The following is a 20,503-nucleotide window of genomic DNA, read 5'->3' on the forward strand; positions in this document are numbered from 1 at the left end:
AAAGCCAATACTGCTACACAGTGATTTTTTTTATGCATTTTGAATAGAAGAGTGAATAAAACAGATAAATATTTTATCAGCAGCTTTTTTTGAAAGCTAGATGATATTATAAAAAAACTGGTATTTGCACATTTCACAGTATTTTCATTTATCTGCTTTCAAGTATATACTCATGATTTCATAGTTACAGTAGAGAAGGAAAGCAAGACAAACGTTTTTTTCCACACAGGATTAAATCCAATGTTCACAGACCTTTCGGTTCTCAGTCATGCAGGATGATATAAATCAAGATTGTTTCTGAGCAGATATTGTGAAACCTTGCAGAGTTCTGGAAAAATAATTTACCTGCTTCTCCTACATTATTACTTACTGGACCTTCACAATACAATAAAGCTATACTCTGCCTCCCTGGATTCAGTATGTCTTGGACACAACCAGTAACAGGTAGTTTCACCCATTTCACAGCAACTACTCGTTGTTTGAACTTCACAGCCTTGGTCAATTTTCTCTTTTAATTACTACTGCAAACAGGACTTTTTCCACACACTTTGAATAATCCTCTGCTTTACTATTACCAGGATTGTTGGTCTCAAAAGACAGAGTGTCTGAAGAAATAGTAAGTTATTACAGCTATCTATTTTTGTAATACAAGAACCTTCATTGGTTTTACACAAGCATTTGTATACATTTTATCTTCGCCAATTTCACTGCCTCGTTCAATCAGAATTTTTAATTAAAACCCTCCCCCCCAGCATAAAGAGCTTTCAAGCACCTCAACTGATTTTTTTTTCTGTTTGTAAAAGCTTTGCCTATATGTCATTTTTACAAAAATGTTTTGAAAGTCTGAATGAGCACTACCTTAATATTTAACTCTTTTGCCACAAGACTGGGATCAAGAGGCAAACGGCATTTGTTCTTCAAGAAAAATAACTGCACACGTTCCATACCATTTTGCAAGGCAGCCTGCAGACAAAAAAAAAAAAAATATTACAAAAAAATCAGCTGACATTTTCCTAACTAGAGCATCTACAGAAAACTTCTGGAAAGTCATTCTGAAGCCAACATTTTAACTCCTTGGTGTCAAAGGAATACTAGAAATGATAATTGCTGTTTTAGCTATTAAAAATACATAAGCCTAGCAGTACAACACTAATATCACACAAGTCGGTTTTTTTTGACTGAGTCAGATGACAGCATCCCACTCTATCAAACTGAAAGTTCATATTCGCATATAAATAGATATCCCCTTCTTTTGCAAAATGGGATCATTCTTCAGTAGTAAGAGGTTTAAATCCAATTCCAGTTTATTGTACACTGAAACCATCCTATTTTCTTACCCTGTCGCCTCACACATTCTTATGTTTAGGATGACAACAAATCTGACAAAAACATCAACTTCATTAAGCCATTAACTTGATAAAATGCAGTGCAATAGATGAATAGATCTTCCTATATATTATACATAATGCATTATTGAACTTAAACTAGAAAAGAAATTGAGTGGATTGTTTTGAGGGTATACTCAGTCTTCTTCCTAAAGAATATGAAAAATATGTACACACCTGACGAGCAGATCCACTTGTTTGCTTTACTCTTTCTGCTACCATTCCAAGAAGCTGCACTAGTCTGGTCTGCTTCTCCAGCTCTTCCCTCAGCCTTTTTCCACAGACTGAAAGAAAAGCTCCAAGGATTTGCTCATACCTTACGCCAAACTTTGTATCATACAGTGTATCCTTAAGAAGCCTGAAATAAAGGATTTAAGTTAAATTTTCCTAAGGAAAATGCTGCAAACAATGCAACACTAAGACATTAAAATATTTTAATGAATCAGTACTATATATATCTTAAGTTACTGACATAAAGGATATAAAAGGCAAGAAGTTTGTGCCTCATAGAGGCACCGTCTGCTTTTTCATAAAAAACAGGATCTACATTTTGTATACTCTCCATTCATAACATTCATTGTTATGAGCCATGATATTAAGAAAGAATATTTTTTTCTGGAAATATTAATCTTAGAGTAAACACACTATGTGAACAATGGAACAAAGAACATCTTACCAATATAGATAATGCGCTATTCGAATGCTTCCCAGTGCCCGAGCCAAAAGAAATTTGACAAGAGCACTGTCAAGGTAGGTTTCATACTTCAATGCCTAAATACAAAGAAAATGAAATAAATTGGGTTTGGATTTAATTCTAGATGAAGACTGAGATGTTATGACTAATGCACAGACAGAATCACTGCAAATCCGCAAGACAGTCACAGAGCGATTCTTTACTCAAATTGTTTTCCATACTATGCATTAAGGTTATTAATTAGAGAGGCACGCAATTGCACTTCTGCTACTAGTAATCAGCAATTCCTTCAGGCTTTCAAGAGCAAAAAAAAAAATAAATTCAAACTTCAGCATTGGCAGAAAGTCTTACCTGCACAAATTGAGGGAGGAAATCTGTTAACTCATCATCACTTAATGTCTCTATCCAATTCACAGCTGTGTTTCGTACTTCCTGATCAGCAAACCTAGAAAATCACCGCAAATCCACATTAAGTTTATTCTGTTCATGCAGGGTTTTCTTTGTTTTGTTTTTCATTCAGTAATATTTTCCACAAGAATGGCATTCAGAATCTTCTACTGAAGAGAAGTAATTTAATGCACAACACACAGAGAACTTACTTATGTTGTTTTTCTTACTTTGAATCAAGTAGTTCCAGTGCAGCTAAGGGTGATAAAGGAGGCCACTGCTCAAGTAACGAATATATCTCTGGAAGACTTGCCCAGTCCCAGTGAGGGGCACTAACCAGTATTTTTGGTAGGCTATTAGTATGATTATGACAATAATGTCTCTTCTCCCACAAAAATTCTTTATCTTCTTTTGATAGCCTGCAGACAAAAGCATTTCAGTTTATAACATCCGTTACAGACCATCACCTGAATAACCCTAATGCTACTGGTCATTGTATACATACAGATGACTTAACACACAACATGGAGTGAAATTAAAATGGCTATTTCCTCCACAAAAGTCAAAATGAGAAGTAAATAAAGTCTCAAGCATTATGAAAACAGTTGTTTAAAGTTATAATTTGGGCAGGACAAAAATAAGTTTTAGTATAATCTGAAATAAACCAAAATGTTAATTTTAGTTTGGTGCAGATGAATGGGAAAGCCTGCCAGAAAAGCTTCTAAAAGCCTGACAGAAAAGCCACTAAACACTGCTAAAACTGCCACTGCTCCCTGAAACTGAAGAACTGCCAAGCAGGAATAGGCATATATAACAGGCAGCCAAAAGGGTAGCGATCTTGTAACAGGAGAATATTACAACACGGGCCGTTATGGCACAAGTAAATTCATTATGTCAGCGCTATTATTTTGCAAGTTTAATTCAATCTCTTGTCTAAGTCTCCACAGGTCTTCAAAATATACTAGAATCATATTAAAGAAATTTAAGAATAAATAAGCATTGCATACCGTAGCCACAAATTGTCACATGCAATTAGACCATAGCCAGAAAGAGATGAACATACCCAATAGTGTTATCCTTGGAGAGAATGGCAAGGAGACGTTCTCTCAATGGTTTTTCTAATGTTTCTATAGAATGATGCACAGTAGTCTCTGCAGCTTGAGGGATTTTATATTCAATATCAAAAGCATGGGATGGGAAGTCAATCTAAAAAAAAAAAAAAAAAGAATAAAATTATGCAAGTCCTTAAGAACAGTACAGAAAGCTCCCCCTTTCAGCAACCTTGGATGTTTAGGCATCTGAACTCTTTAGGTCTACATGCATAAAAGTTTTCAGATACTTTTTCCTGAATTTTTTCCATCTCAATTCTTCTACATAACTGTGGTCCTTAAGCGTATGAGAACTCTGTTGTTGCACAATCCAGTAGTTGGAGTACTCCTCAGAAGTGAAGTGAGAATGCTTAGAGTGGAGAATAATCACAGAACTACTGAAATCTGCACCAATGGTTTCAACCCAACCACCAACTCCGACCATGTCTTGGGACTGTTAAGCCATGCCTAACAAGATGCCTTCTCTTTGGAGAGGAATTTGGACTCTGAATTTAGAAAGAGAGGTGCTTATGTTCTGTAAAGAAACTGGCATTGCTATTGTTGGGTCTAGACAACTCCCATCTCAGCATACATTTCTACAGATTGCTTTTCAAAGATGTTCTCTCCCAGTACTGATAGCATGTACTACCAAGGCATCTCCAATTTCTCTTACTTCAAGATAGTGATTCAATAACTAACTTGTATACACTTACAGCAGCTTTCCATTCTTTACCCTTAATGTTTAGTAATCACGATTCTGTACTGGCTTTCAGATATGACTTAGCAATATTTACACTCTCCCCAAAACATTAATTTATCTATTACCACTCATATAAGAGTTACAAGTGACAATATTCAAACATAACATAATCAGATCAAGTCAGAATTATATATAACCTGCAATACTATTCTTTCCATATTTCCTTTCTTACTGGCCATCCCTGATGCATGATGTGGATGCGATGAGGTCCAGAGTTGCAAGAGCTTTGTCCCACTAGTTAACAATCTGAGAAAAAAGCATGTATGGGTATTAGTGTCAAAATCTTACTTCAACAAGATATTAAAATACTATCTGAAGAAGATCAATGGTCACCACAAGGAAACAATTCAGGAATATTAGTGTGGTATAAAAGGATAGTGCAAACTGAGTATGTGTTTCTACTGCAGAGATCTTATGACAAGTATTTCAACATTTCTTCAGAAAAGAACACAGGAAATCAAACTGTACTAGCCAATACAGTTCAAAGATTAAAAAAAGGAATTATGATCATCAAATGTCAAGTGAATTTATTTCTTTTCACTGGATATCTTCTATACTTTAAGTCCTTTAAAACACTGCATACAACTTTTAGGTGGAAAAGGCAAAAGGGAAGAGTTCATTGCTGACACAGCTAAATTAAGTGCTCCCTATCTCTTAAGGGAGAAAAGGAATACTTTTGCCTCTGAGGAATAAACTGAACACATGCACCTTCTCACCTTACAAGATAAAAGGCACAGGCACATGAATATTACAGACATCAGCATTTGCCTGGGCTTTCCACATTACTAGATTCTGCAAATGCATATCAGATGATGTTTGTATTTGCTAGTTTGAAACTAGTTTGGTATTTGCAGCATGAAGACAAGATAAATTTGCAATTCAGATCAAAACAAAAGCTATGTTTTCAATCAAATTCTGTGAAATGTGATATTCAGATAGGAGACTGAAATGCAGCTTTTAAACAGGAGGCTGAAATAAGCACCGTTTATGAAAAGAAATCCAAGTTTCCGTGCAGACAAAGCAGCTGCAGGCCATCTTTGCAGTGCAGGAAAGCCTAAACTCCTAAGCACTCCCGAACTGTTGGAATTGTCACCAAACAAGAGAGGAAGCAGAACAAGAAGAGCCATATCTAGAACCAGAGGATGCAAACCGCACAGAACAGACATAAGCAATACATAGAAGTAACTGTCCAGGAAACACTTGGTTGTCTTTCTGCAGCTTTGGTTGACAATTAGATAATTTAAGCTTCCCGTATGAACTAGAAGTCAGAAGCACATATAAATAGGAAATCTTAAGCATAAATCCTGAAGCTATTTTGCAACAGTGTGATCACTTCTGCAACATCATGCCTAATTCTGGTATCTGTGTGTCAAGTCTATTGGTTAAATGGCTACCAAAGTGATAAGCATTTTGGAATATGCTTCATAATGAAAGTTTCAAGGACAAGGCAACTTGACGAAATGCAGGAACACTTGACTGAGGAAAGTTACAGTAGACTTTTCATTCTTAGTGAAAAAGGTAAAAAGGTATAACAGGATCCAGCAGTTATACTTGAAGGAAGGCAAGTTCAAACTAGAAGTATGCCGTAAGTTTAACACAGTAGTTAATTATCCCTTTATTTAATTTTTTTTTTAAATAAATCCAGCTCCAAATCAAAAGGAATAATTTCAGAATATCCTGGGATCTCTATTAGTCAGAAACATGTTGAAGGTAAAATAAGCCATTTCTTCTAATCTTTGAAAATACACCTGTATTATTTTAAAGTTACCTGGATTTTAAAACAGTATGTGAATTCTCTTGTTGGCTTATATATTATCACCTTATTATCAGATTTAGGAATTTTTAAAGGATTAAAGAAAAAAAACCCTATATATCCAAATTTTCCAGTTTAGCTCCTGCATTTGTGAACATATGAAACATGCAGCATTGAATATTTTGCAGCCAAGGCAAAGATGCATCTGAAGAATAACAGTACTTAGAAATACTGCATACCTTAAATTTAAAGTCTTTTATTTCTAAAAAATCAAGCCATCACAATATTTTGCTTTTTATAAAGAGTATTGGATGAAGAAAAGTGCAATTCTTTCCTATCTTAAGATAGTTTTAAGGCAAAAGTGCTTCTTTCCCAGTGACATGACGGAAGCATAGCACTTTGTTCACCTGCTGTCAGGATTCTGTTCTGTTTTGCATTGCACTAGGCACTATTCCCGCTGCATCCAACGCTTGCTGCAAACACCTTCTTTTGCAAGTTGCATTCTCTATCACCAGGGCTGACAAGTTGGCTGAGAACTGGGTGTTTACACGTCATCTGCTAGAATATATGTGAACACCGACTGAACTGCCTCTAGTCAATATAATGTAGTTTTAGATCTTCTAAACTGATATCAGAACTCATGAAATGCCACCTACCAAGTCCGTACTGCTTCAGTAGAAGGGAGGCTATCAGTTCAGTAGACAGTGAGACCTGCAGATACTTCAACTGCCTATGACTTATAGGGCAATACCTGAATGTCAGTGGATTCCTCAAATGACAACCTGAGTTACGCTTACAACTGCCGCACACTGTTATGAAGATTTTCTGCAAATAAAACTGCTTTCATCCAAACAATATTCAACTTCCTCCAGCAAATAAGCTTTTTCAGACAGTTACATGGAAATACTACAATGCATGACCGTGTTTTGTACTCCATTTAACAGAAGGTATTATTTCTGTAACAATATAGTTTACAGTTCTTACCTTTATCATGGCCTACTACACTCAGTGGCAGAGAGGCAGTTTCTGTAGTTATGGGGGTAGACTAAGCTTTATATAGAGTAAATCATGTTAATACTCATACTAATATTTTGGATACTTACCGCCTAAAATCAAAAAGTGGTAGAGAAACCTGACCCAAAATTTCTGGGCCCTTTCTCTGTTTATTTGAGTCAGGAGAACTCCCACTACTTTGATTTAGGATTCCAAACAGAGTCAGACGTAAGACCGATTCCAAAGGCAGCTGTGAAATCTGGATGGGGAAGATTATTCTATAAAATAAAAGCATTAAAAATAAGTCAGTCAGTGGAAAGACAGTTATTAGTAAGTTACAGCCTTATCCATATAATCTGTTGATGACTCTTGCTTTCAAAAAGTTAATTAACATTGAAGAAAAAGTGTTAAATTTCCATGCAATTATATTTCACTCCACTTTATCTCCCGTACCAATAGTTTGCAAAACCTGCTAAATTACACTGCTGCACTGTAGCCAGATTTGGAACAACCCTTTCTAATCTTTGTCTATTAAATGACATTCCTTACACAGAACCGCACTGTCCAGCATAACCAGTCTTCCCACTCTACTCACTAGGAGGGCACACACAATGCCATGTTAGCCACCTCCTAATCTCTCAGATTTAGAAAGTGAGCTGACAATAGTTTCCCAACCAAATGAAAGAATCTATTAACAACTACCGCCAGCTAAATGTAAGTGGTACAAAACCAGCACCCAGAAAGAAAGCAGCTGAGGAATATACACCTCACTGATCAGTTCAAACTCAGATTTTTGTTTACACTGTTTTTATTGCTTAAAGCATTCTTTAATTTGATTTTTCTTTAACACATTAAAATATCATCCTAAAAGTTCGTCACAGCATATTACTAAGATAGTTACGCTATAAACCACTACAACTATACAAAGCAGCTTATAAGCAATCTAACACACCTTTCACTGTAATACACTAGTACTTGCCAGGAAAAGATCTGGCAATTAATCCCTTGCATCATCGGAAAAAAAAGGTAGCTGGAGTACTCTCTAAAGGCAGGTATTCTAGAACCTGAAACTCTCACTGCTGGTCTGAAATAATTTGTCACTGTAGACTTTCATGGTATTTCTCAGGGTCTATCTCTGACCTTTAAAAACAGTCAGAAAAATTTATATAGGGCAACATGGAGCTCACTTGATGCTCACTTGATGACAAGTTGCCTGATAGCTATTATGTGCAAAAGAGTAAACTGTGCATAGATAACGAAAAGTATTTTCCCCTCTCAATTATCACTCGCCATCCTCTCCCTATGCTCTTCCTTCTTCCTTTCTACCCTCTTCCCCTGCCCCATAAAGAGAAACTGAAGTTTAGTAGCTCAAACCAGACATTCTCATATGCTATAGACAGATACTCTTACATACTTATGCATCTGCTCTCTTTATAGAAATAATCCTAAATTAAGATTTTTAGGTTCAGATACAAAGTTGTTACAGTGTATTTTGAGCATAAAAAGATTCAGCATTGATGTCAGTAAAAGTCAGTTGCTTTTCTTTCCCATTTACATATTTGAGCACTGCTTATAAGCAAACTTTATTCATCCTTCTTTAAGCAGCACAAGCTGTTCCCATTGCAAGGAATGTTACAACCTTCCCAACTCCATATAATTGTATACTACAAACACATTATCACAGGGCACTTGTCCAGCATTTCCACTCACACTTTCAAAATGAGTAGCGAAATACCATTTGGAAAAATGTTTCTTATTTTGGTCAATAAGTCTCACACATTGTCCTTTCAACACTTCAAATGGAATCAGAAGCAAGAGTTGCCTGAATGACTCTATTCAGCAGCTAGCTAGATAGGTAGAAGCTAAAATTAAACATTTTAGTGAGTTTTAAGATGATAAAGCCACTTACAGTTCATCCCACTTAATCAAGTAGAAGAAGTTCTTGTATGTGCCAACCTTCTTGGACTGAACAGGTTTAAACAGATCTTTTCCATTATGGGTCAGAGAACAAATCAAGTAGTATTTTTCATAACTAGACAAGGAAAAGAAAATAAATTAAACAAACAAAAAAAAAATCTATAAAAGGATGAATTTTACAATTAATAAATTACTCACTTTGATACCCAACCAGGAGAAATTCCATGAGCAGCAAATATTGTGAACTGGAGATGTTCTGTGGCAGTCCATGCTTCCTTGGTACTCTTATTATCTTTTGGAGAAATTGCTGCAGAACTGCTACATGAATTCACGTGGAGTCGCAGAAGGGCCTCAACTGCTCTTGTTAACTGGTCTATGCTCACTTTCAGAGGGTTTTCAGGCTGCGGTGAACCTAAATTATAACTTATCTTTAGTGCATATCTTCCTAAAACAGCCACCTGAAAGCAATTTTTAAATAAAATTGAAGAACTTTACTCACCAGATGAGCTCTTGCTGGTGCTATCGCCACACTGTAAGGACACCTACATGGTAAAGTTAGGGCAAATTTCAATACCAATAAACCCACATTAATTTTCCGTTGCTCTTAAATATCTTATACAGAAATTATGAAACATCTGAATCAGGCCTATATGTGGGTTTATATAACACCTATTTACTCAAAGTTCCTCAAGAATTAACTGACAGCATCACAATTTCTGGATCATACAAAAGCTCATGTTTCATCAAGTCACAACTACTTTGACACCCTTTATGAACTCTGACAAGACACAGTACATTTGAATATTGCTCAGGATACTCTAACTTCTCTGAGTAGAGATAAAAATAATTCTCTGAGTAGAGATAAAAATCGGTCAGGGCTGTTATGGATGAAAGCAGAAGCTGTTAGCTCTATCACCCATTTTTAACTCTGAACAGCTGTTTTGTTTGTGGCATTTGTTAAGGTATCTTTTGTAGGCAGAGTTACTGTAAATTTAGTGAATTAAAAAAATGTTAATCAATGGAGAAAACTGAACAGTAAGTACTGTAACTTTGTACTATCTGCCTTGTTTGCTTCTTGGTCTGCTAAAAGGGAAGTCTAAACATGATACAGTACTGCAGTAATGTCTAGTCTCGACAAGGACGCTGTTGAAGCCAAAAGGTGACAAACAAATCATGGGAATTCACTCCCTTCTAACAAGGAAGGGTTTCATGCCAAATTCAACTTCTGATAAAACTAAAACTTTCAATGAAAACTAAGTTTGTGATTTAAAATCAAAACCCAGTGAATTCATAATACTTCAGAGAAGGTCTAAGAGGATTGCCACAACTTCTGCAGAAGAGTGAAAGCTCCCCTTCCACTTTTAGTGTATTAATTGAGCATCTTGTCAACATGAAGTTTTAACTACCAAACCCCTTCACATTGTTATAAAAAACATGCAGAAACTTGGAGGGGGAGCACAGCTTTTTCCCCTTTCAGAAAAACAATTGTATGCTTTCACCATATTCTTCAAGTAGTCCGAAAGTCTTTTGGATGACAAGATGCCAAACTGTTGAAGCAGCAGTACATATATATAATTTTTTACTTGATAATCTACTGTTTTCTTTTACTTTTTGGCCACTTCTTCCAACCATAAAACAATTACTTTAAAACAAATAAATAAAAACCCCCAATATCTTACATAAGGTTTAGATGCAACCAGCTCTGTTTCTGAAAACAATCCTATATGCCTTTATACACATTACTGTTTAAGCCAATGTTCGTTGCAAGAGATTTGCAGGGTTTTACTGATAAAGTACCTTTTTCCAAATTCTACTCGTATAGTGTTATTTTTAGAAGTTATTTTTACACTGTAATCTAATTATTTCTACAGCTTTCTCCCATCAAAAAGCAAACATTGAAGAAATATTTGATATGCTGTATTTCACTCAGTTTTCTTACTATGCCTTCTGCGTTTCCCTGCAAGAATTTTAATTCTTGTGAGAACCACATTTGGCCTGTGCATTTTGCAAGACTTTTGCTCAGTATTACAAATATATCACTGAACCAATGAAGCTCAAAGTGAATAGAACAGCACATGAATTGCCACTCTAATAAGGCAGCAGGACAACAGAAATAGCACTACAAGACTATTTCGCTTTTTAATCTGCACACTTCTCCATTTAATGACTGTTTTTGACAACATGACTTGAGACCAATTCTGCCCAAGTGACCTATTCATTGTAAGGCAGTTTTATCATCAGAATCTGCTACTTGGGAGATTTTATTTTTGTCCATGTGCTCAGGAATGCAGGAGCAGGAACTGTTAATAGTTTCAAGATGCTATTGCTCTTCACATAAATACTGCACAGAAAACACAGGATGTGAATTCCTCCTTTAAGAATAACTGCACTGATTTTAGAGGGCATGAGCTAGCTGTCAGTTTACCCTTGGTCAGACTTAGTAGCATCTACCGTGACACAAGCATGTAAGTACAGAACCAGAAAACAGTATTTTAAAACTAGTTTTAAAAAAGTCACTATCTGGAATGGAAAAGGATTCCAAGAGCAAATGATTAATGCATTAACAGCAAACAGATGTTAAAATAAATGGACACTATCAGGCAAAATAATAAAAAAATCCAAAACCAAAAAACAAACCAAACAACATAACCCTGACTGAACTGTTGCTGGTATTTCTAACTACCAAAGACTATGAAATAGTTTTTATTAGTGTTAAAAAGCATACTTCAAAATGCAGTTTACAGTGTGAAAGTTTACCTCAGCATTTTTAGTCCTTGGAAGATTAACGGCCCTCCTTAGCTTCTTTACCGATTCTGTTATTGCCGGAGTCTCTACACAATCCAATGTAGAACAGATTTTTCTGACAGTCTTAATTACGTGATCTACTGCTTTATGCTGGTTCTAATAAGGAATGTATGAGAGAACAGATTGATCTGATCACAACTGTGAACAAGTATTGCTTTAATTGTTTAAATTTTTTTTTTTTAAGAATGAATTGCCAAGAAAGATTCATTATGAGATGCATATCTCAATTACATTAAACTGTGGTGTAACAATTTGATTAAAGAAAAACCTCAGTATCGAGAACTTCTTTATAGCTCAGTTATCAATGCCAAAAACACAGAAGTAGTTTGGATTCTAGAATAGTGTCCCAGGAAACATGAGGTTTCCAACTATTTTTCTATTAAGCTGTAGGCACACATGTATTTTCTAACGAGATATTAAGCTCAAATTCCCTCATGGCATAAAAAGAAAGTGTAGTTTAAAAAAGGATATTCAAGGAATGAACGCTAAAGTACTATTTCAAATTCAGCCCTCTTAAATATATAGGTTCAAATTACACTTAGATTACAGCATAGCTTCCATAATGGAACTTTATCTTTTTTAATTCACTTTACTATACTTTTGAAAAGAGTTTGTTGCAACTTTTGCCTTACAGGTAATTTGATTTAAATGGTTCTTTCAGATGATGCAATTGCAAACTGGAGAAGGAAAGGAAAGGGACTGCACACTTAACAGAAATCTTTTTTGAAAGGAATAGATCAACCTCTTATCAGAAAATGAAAATGCTGGTAGGCTGCTTAAGACAAAGTCAAGATGCTCCTAATATTCCCTTCCCTCTTCTCTTCAAATAGAAGAAAATACATTTACTTTAAATCTAAATTATCTTAGGTTTCTTGGGTTTTTGTGTTTTTGTTTTTTTTTAATATAAGCAAAGTCTTCATCCAATTTTAAAGAACACATGTAGAAATTGAAAATATTTGCTTCAAAATAACTGTTTACTTTTTATAGGCTTAATGTGAAGGTTTCTTTCACGATCATTTATGAGCACTTACAACTAAGTAAGAGGGATTAGTGTAACATCCTCTTCGTAGGATGTAAACCGATTCCCAACCCCCACCCTCCCCATCCCCCCCAGACATATTCTCTACTACAAATGGATAGCAAAGAAGCTATTTGAATCAAAAACGGTTTGGATGGGGAGCTACCTGGCAACAATTAACTTTGTCCTGGTAAGAAAATAACCATTGAAGCCAGAAGACATTGTAAATATTTAAGCCAGACTTCCAAAGCTAACACTTTGAAAATAACAGCTATTTTGATATGTGAAAAGCAAAGTTTCCACTGCTATTTTCCTCACAGGGCCTCAAATTAATCTCAATAAAAAGACAATAGATAACTTTTAAAGTCTGAAATCAAAGGCTATGTACAAGTTATTTACAGAATACTTTACCCTGTATCACTTTGATTAGGAATTCACTTCAGGAAGCAAAAAATTTCAAATGCAACAACTGCTGATATTTGGACCTAATCATCATCACCTGCAAGCTACATCTCCCATCCTCAAAAAGACTGTAGAAAGAGTAGAACATAAGCCTGAACTGAGGTGTTTTGCATTCCTCCCTCAGCCTGTGAAATCACAGTTAAACAAGCTGAAGCAGCTGCAAGAGCAAAGCAACAAAAACACCACCATTTCAAGGGAGCACTAACATCTCTCTCCTACAAAAAAATTATGTTCAAAACTACCCTTGAGAAGATGGTGAATCACCATCAAGGGGACTAAATAACATTAAGGGAATATGTAAATAGTGGATTATCAGCTTGTTCAGGCCTGCATTCCTGGAGAGGCAAACAAACGTAGTGGAAATTAAAAAAGTATTGTAATTAAGTCATTCATTTTAAGACTGTTCTTATAGAAACTGTTTAAGAAACAGTTATCTGTTGTTTAAGAATTTAAGACTCCAAGTTATCAGGAGTTAAAATAAGCTTCTCCTTTTAGAAATGAGTAAAGCAGGTTATCTTCAGCTAGCTTTTGCATTTGGGAAATCACTACTTCACGTGCAAGCTGTTTTAAGCTACCTATCATACACTGAAATAGACAATGGCTTTAACAGTGTATTTTAAATTAATCCAGTCGTGCAGAATAAGATGTAATTACACTTTTTGTAAAACTTAATTGCACGTTGCAAACATGCTTTAGTTATAACTCCCATTGTACACAATTATTACTGCTCCCTTTTGTGTAGATTTTTATCTGTTACCAATATAGCATTCATGGCTGACAACAACTGACATCCTCAGGATTCAGACATTTTCCCTATTCCCCTAAATTAATCTCTTCCAGCATTTTTGAGGAAAAGGTTATTTTGCACACCAGGACTTTGAAGATACATTTCTCACTGTGATGATTAGGTAATAATTAGTTAGCAAGAAAAGCCAGGAAAAAAAAAAAAAAAAAAGGAATAGCACTCTAAAAATCCCCGATTCCGAATTTACATTTGACAGCTTGTTCAGATCTCAGTTTCCCCAAGAACTCCTGCAAGTCTTTTTTCCAACTAACACATGAGTAAACTTTCTCATGCTACTTTCGGTTCAGCAATAATTTGCTATGACCTTACCTCATTTTTAAGAGCTACGTTAACTTGCTTGTGATACACATCTAGAAGCTCTTCAATAGAAGACCTGCAGGAAATAGTAGTTATTGAACACAAGTGCAGGAGCGTGGCATAACCTTGATCAGAAATTCAGGAGTGGGCTTGATTACTAAACTGACCACATAACTTTACCTTATAATAGGTTCTCTGAAAGGCTTTTCTACTTTGTAGAGGTGTTTGGTTAGATGTATGGGTGTTCTGTCATCATCTTCCTGCAACACAATGTTACATATTAAGTCCAGTTCTCACCTTTCTATAATTTGTAATACTGTTCTAGAAGTTTCATTGCTAATAGCTGCGGAGTACAAGGGGAAAGATATAAGGGGAATTTCTTTTCCACTCTTCAAAGGGGAAAAGAAATAACTAATTAGTAGCCTATGAAACATGCACACATCAGGACAGAGGGAAGAGGGAAGAAACAACAATCGAGCGCCTAAGTATGCTGATATTAAATATTCCTGCCTTCCTCTTTGATGGTCTGATACATATCTAATTAAACTCAAAACCTCTTCTTAGCTTTTATTTAACTCTGAAATTTGCTGCTTCTCTTTCAGGCCTCAAATTTAGTCCAAATGCTTGCATACTTTTTTCAGCTATAGTACTTGGTCTAATAAGAGAGATTATCCATGTTTATATTATTTGCCTTGCGAAAATTCAGTATGTATTTCACTTCCTCTTAGTATAAGAGAATAATTCCCAACACCAAGCAGACATACTAATTTGTTAATCACACAAAAAAGGCTGCATCTTGGATCCATCAACTCTGATGCAAACTCCCAACATCTTGGAGATTTACATTGCTGCTGCAGTTTAGGTGGTACTTACCGTTCGCGCCAGATCTCTGCATATTACACTATGGGTCAACAGCTGCAGTTTGATTTCTGTATCCCACTTCCGACAGTTCTGAATATATTCATGACTTCCTACGCAGTGCTTACTGTTAAACAAAAGAAAACTATAGTTACACCAAAAATACACAGAGTTTTTCAAAAAACTCACATGGAATACTTAGGGCAACCTGTTGGCTCAAAATAAGGAAATGGTTAATCAACCTCCACACCATACTACTTGATATGATTTTTACTTCTGCAGAAGTATACTATTACAGATACCTATCCTTTTGCTAGAGCTCTTAACTACTACGGCTAATATTGAAACCAAATATTCTAACCCAGAAAACTAACAGGGATTTGTAAACCATTATTTTTGAAAAAAAAAAATCAGATTATTTCAGAGTATTAGAAATCAAGACTAGGGTTTTTTTTCCTAGTTGTTGGGAATGTTAAGAGCAGCTGAAAACTACAACATCCATCTACAGAAGTGCTCCAGAAATCTGCATCTAAAAAAAACCTGTTTGTGTTCAACACAACAGATGGCAGATTAGAACAGATTTCTAGGAAGCTGCTGAGAACCTACTTTGCTGTATCCCAGAGCAACTCTAAAGACTTCTGATCTTTGTGCAAAGTGTGACCCTTCTATGTTTTTAAGATTTCTGCTTTCACATATTTAATCATTAAAGATATACTTTCCAGTAACTGTGCCATGAAAAAGCATGAAATTAAATATTAATGAAAAAGAGTTTGCTTACTTCTGTAAAACTTCTTCGTGGCCACAGACTTTCAGGATATAGCTGCCAATGTCCACTTCATTCAAGTCATCATGCACCCAGCAAAGTGCCTGCATTATTATAAGCTCAACAGGGGAACTCACTGTTTAAAGAAATTACATCTAAAAGTTAAATATAAATCTATAGCAAGTGATATTAACCATTGTTCACCCACAAATTGTAGTTATTTAATTAAATTTATTTTTATACTTGTAGGGAAGACTCTTATGCTTCTATAATCTCTTAAGTTTCATAGTTTGAGATCTTCACTTTTTTTTTTCCACAAAGGCAGGCATCTTATAAAACCTGCCTGTAGTGTAAGAAATCAATCTTTTCTAAATTAGGATACAGTGTAGTCACTTGACCAAAAGTACAAAACCAGTCTGTATTCTGTTTTACAGGAGTTTTTGTATGAGGATAGCCCTTTTTTTTAAATTTTAAAATTGCCTTATTTAGCAAGGACTTCAAATAGCTAAGTGATCCCAGAGCTTCTTTAAGTTTAAAAATCATTATCTGAAGAGTTGGAAATGGAACTTTCGTATTTGTTCTCTTTTGAGGAAGTGAGTATGAGCTGCAGCAGAGGCAAATCCTACTGAAAGTCCTTCCCTGCCCCCTTTTCCTTTTGTCTAGGGCAGTTTCCACATCATACAGGTCAGGTCTCAGTAAGCATCACCAAGCCTTTGCAAAAAGTATCTCTTAACTACCAGTACTATCACATGAGGCTCCAAACGCTGTTTTTGAAAATAATCTCTCTTCCATTCAGCAACTACAGAGCTAAAGAAGCAATCCCAGTCAAACCCAAAATCCATTGGCATGTTTTAACACCACAAACGTTTTGAGTACAAAATGTTCTCTACACCTCCCTACCTAGTTTCTGATCTTCCCCTTTAAATCATTTGCAAACAATGTCACTAAACGCCTCAAAATTCTGTAAAACACACTACACAAAAGCATTTTATTTTTTCATCAGTACATTAAAAGTAGTTGTTTTTTCCCCCTCTAGTGGCTTTCCTAATTTTCCTGAATCTTCTTTTTCTTAAGGAATGTTACTACTATGGTGGATACAGAAAGGTAACGCCACAACAATATTTTCCACAAGATAATGCAAGTGCTTCATCTCATTAACAGATGACTAATTATTACAAGCCCAGAAGTATTTGATAGCATACGAAGAATGAGCATATCTGATTCAAGAGCAAGAAATGATAAGCAGCATGAATTCAGAAACACTATTTAACTCGTTACTGAGGCTATTTAACTTATTATTAATCTAGAATGAAACTGCTGTACTACCATCAGCAGATAATATGGTAGTTGATAGAGAAAAAAAGATGCAGTGACAGTTTATGGGGTATAGTCATAGGCTGCATTGGCGAAGGTCTGCCGGTCCTGCAGAGCCTAGTAAAGCAATCCAAAGATAATGTTACCACGTTTTCCCCACACTCTGTCTTTTGAAAGACATTAATATCTTGCTGACAGGCAATGATTGCTCAGGTAGACTCGTACTTCCACATAAAGTCTAATAAACCAATGCAAAATGAATAGGTATACCCAAATAAGCTCTTAAGTTCATCTGTTTCCCTCCTAGGTTCTTTCTACACATGGAGTCATCAGAACACTGAAAGGCTGCAGTTCCTTCTGAGTCGAACTGAAAGCTATACCAAAGTATTTCTAGCATAAGGATGCTAAGGTATGCAAGAATTTGACCAAGAACAGAAGGGATTAAAGGAAGAGAATAACTTTACACTTATCACTAGTCACAGTATGAGCTACAGACACCCATCTTTCACTAGCTACAGAAGACAAGTAGTTTAATTGTGACTAGTTTCGGCATTAGAAAAAAAGGAAGGAAGCAGAAAGCGCAAACAGATATGTGGGGCTAGAATGCAAAACACATTCCAAGGTATTAACAACACTTCTAGAAATAAAGGGCTAAAGCTGTAGCATTTTAGTTACGCTACGAAAGTCTTTTGTAGGAAAGGATTAAGCCTGTAATATTAGGAAAGTGTAATCTTAAGGATGAAGAGCAGAAACTCTTCCTAGGGTATGCTTACAGTCCAGCTAATTTCTTAACAAAAGAGTATTAAAATCACAGCAGAATAAGTCTCAGCAAATTAATATAGAATGAAAACACTTATGCATCAAGAGCTTGTTTTCCAATACAGCAATTTCATATTTTTTGAGAACAACCAACTCTACACTGTTGCAGATAGAGAACCAAATGATAAAAAATACACCACAGCACAGATTCACTACCAGGTGACACAGTCTGGAAGTGGGACCTCTCACGAGGGCTAAGAGACTACAGCAGTATAGAGGCTAAAAAGTAACTTGCTCAGTTATTTTATCACCAAGAACTGCCAGAAGTTGACAGCATCCCAGTTACAGCCTTTAATACAAACATGCTGTGCATTCTGGACTGCACAGAGAATACAAATTTATGTACAAGAACAAGGTAAACCCCAAACTAATATTCCTGGTTACCCACGAAAGTAGGCCAGCTAGATATGGCACACTGCGACAGTATTGTTTTAGTGTTTGTGTCCACAAGCATATACTGAAGTCAAGTAATAGATAATTTCAGTATTTATTCTTATTTCCCCAGAGCTATTTGTCTGAATTTTTAGATAGCCTGCAAGAATTTATTTAAACACATGTTGGTGTTGAAATAAACACATAAATTAAAAGTTAAAAATCTCAGTCCTGGTATTGTTGTCCCCTCAATTACCATAAAGTAGGTCAAACTCTTGAAAAACTGTTTTAACATTCCCAGCTGTGGGTAGAATAGCACTTCTGGTTCGCTTGGCTTTCCTTTTTAAAAACATGTTTCACTTTGTCAGCTTCCAAATATTTTCTGGTGGAAGCACTGACCCAGAATTAGGTTCTTTCTTTGGTTACCTTTTCCACATTCCCCACAAGCAATCCACACATCTGAGACCCAGGGATTACAAAAACTGAAAGCCATTGGCCCAGCCTGAGTGCATAGTCTTATCCCACCATTCTAAGTCTTACAAGCAAACTCCAATTTAAAAAGTAGAAACGTACCATCACATGTAAAAGTTACTGGTTGCTGGAATTCCTCGATTTCTATAGAAACCTTGATACTGGCACTCTCCCCACTTATATTTCTTTGCAGCATGATTGGACTCAGCACAAAGCCTGGATTTGTTTGCTGATTAGCATAAGGAAACTTGGTCCTCAATCTGAAAGTAGAGAAGGCTTATGAAACATTGCAATGGGTAAGCCTAAGACTAAAGCAAAATAACATGGTAATAACCACAAGCTAGAACAGTAAAGACTACCTTTTGCTCTTTATCTAAATTGCATGTACAAAACACCATTTACTTTTTCCACTCTCAAGAGAACACTGCCCACAATAATTATACAAGTAGTACTTAGAGGGGAAAAAACTCTAGCTTATAATTAGGCAGGTTTTACATACAGCTTAAAATATTTAATAGGTCAATGCTTACAGGACACATCCAGCTTCTCTAGAAGGTAAACTCTAAAACAGTTTTTAAAAAGCTAATCCATGGCATTTGCTAAAAATAAGTTTTTAAAAAGGGTAATTTCTTTTATGTACAAAACACCACAAAACTCTTTACATGTTTTTATTTTTGGAAGTCTAATCTGAATTTAGATACTATGCAGAAGGTAGTTATTCCAAGTTGTCAGAGTTGAGAAAGAGGCCTAAATTAAAGGAAAGGCTTTTCGTTAGGAAACAAATAGTATAAAACATTCACCTAGTAATGAACAGACAGTACTGTGATAGCTGCTTTTTATTTTCTGCTATTTAACACAGATGCAATAATTTAACCTTAACCTTCTTCCAACACTGAGCAGTATTACAGGAGATGAAGAACAGAACTAATTTATAATGGTCATCTATTTCATCATCTTGATTCCTGACAATAGCATGAATGGGGAAAATAAAGAAAAGAAACCACTCTAGCAAGAGTTGTCCATCAGCATTTTAACCACTAGGTCTTGAAAGAAAAGGCAACTAGATTTAACTAGAAACTGTTGCAACAAGTCTATTTTACATGAGCTTTGTCTTAATGTTGTTCATCAGTAAGTTTCACAGGTATTTGACTTCTCATTGGTTTTATGGAGCTTGCTTTTCATTACATAAACACTCCTGTTTTAAAAAGTAGCTGCTATCCTTCAGATTCAAAGACCTTTATTTTCCCCCCTTATTTCTTGGATTTTGATCTTGAGAGGTAAAAAACGCAAGACTCCTAGTGTCTTCGCTAGGAAGCAAGCAAAAAAAACAACCTCTCATAACTTACGGCAGTAAGGAAAAATAAAATAAAATAAAAAAAAAAGAAGGAGCATTCTGGTTTATCAAGTCCCATCTTCTTCAGTATGACCTTTAAGAAACTTCATCACCTGATGCAAGCAGGAACAAGTTTGAAGGTTTTATTTGATACAGAATTCCAGTTGTGGAAGCAATAAAAATGAGAGCATTTAAGGGTTAGAAAGCCA

General features: G+C 35.6%; 1 protein-coding gene across 7 annotated transcripts in view; it reads right to left on the minus strand.

Annotated features, from left to right (window-relative positions):
* Positions 1 to 20,503, minus strand: part of PIK3C2A (phosphatidylinositol-4-phosphate 3-kinase catalytic subunit type 2 alpha) — a 52,437-nt gene that overhangs the window by 13,091 nt on the left and 18,843 nt on the right. For 6 of the 7 annotated variants that reach the window (XM_054198117.1, XM_054198119.1, XM_054198118.1 and 3 more), the window contains 17 exons: positions 19,064 to 19,221; positions 16,001 to 16,121; positions 15,238 to 15,349; positions 14,545 to 14,624; positions 14,377 to 14,440; positions 11,735 to 11,878; positions 9,477 to 9,519; positions 9,176 to 9,389; positions 8,970 to 9,092; positions 7,171 to 7,338; positions 4,452 to 4,560; positions 3,530 to 3,672; positions 2,697 to 2,885; positions 2,431 to 2,524; positions 2,062 to 2,156; positions 1,563 to 1,743; positions 859 to 963 (listed from right to left, as the gene is read on the minus strand). In XM_054198117.1, coding sequence (XP_054054092.1) covers positions 859 to 963; positions 1,563 to 1,743; positions 2,062 to 2,156; positions 2,431 to 2,524; positions 2,697 to 2,885; positions 3,530 to 3,672; positions 4,452 to 4,560; positions 7,171 to 7,338; positions 8,970 to 9,092; positions 9,176 to 9,389; positions 9,477 to 9,519; positions 11,735 to 11,878; positions 14,377 to 14,440; positions 14,545 to 14,624; positions 15,238 to 15,349; positions 16,001 to 16,121; positions 19,064 to 19,221 — 2,143 coding nt within the window. The remainder of the gene's footprint in view (positions 1 to 858; positions 964 to 1,562; positions 1,744 to 2,061; positions 2,157 to 2,430; positions 2,525 to 2,696; positions 2,886 to 3,529; positions 3,673 to 4,451; positions 4,561 to 7,170; positions 7,339 to 8,969; positions 9,093 to 9,175; positions 9,390 to 9,476; positions 9,520 to 11,734; positions 11,879 to 14,376; positions 14,441 to 14,544; positions 14,625 to 15,237; positions 15,350 to 16,000; positions 16,122 to 19,063; positions 19,222 to 20,503) is intronic. The other variant, XM_054198122.1, reaches the window with a different exon arrangement.

Source organism: Rissa tridactyla, chromosome 4, assembly GCF_028500815.1.
Source record: "Rissa tridactyla isolate bRisTri1 chromosome 4, bRisTri1.patW.cur.20221130, whole genome shotgun sequence".
NCBI lineage: Eukaryota > Metazoa > Chordata > Aves > Charadriiformes > Laridae > Rissa > Rissa tridactyla.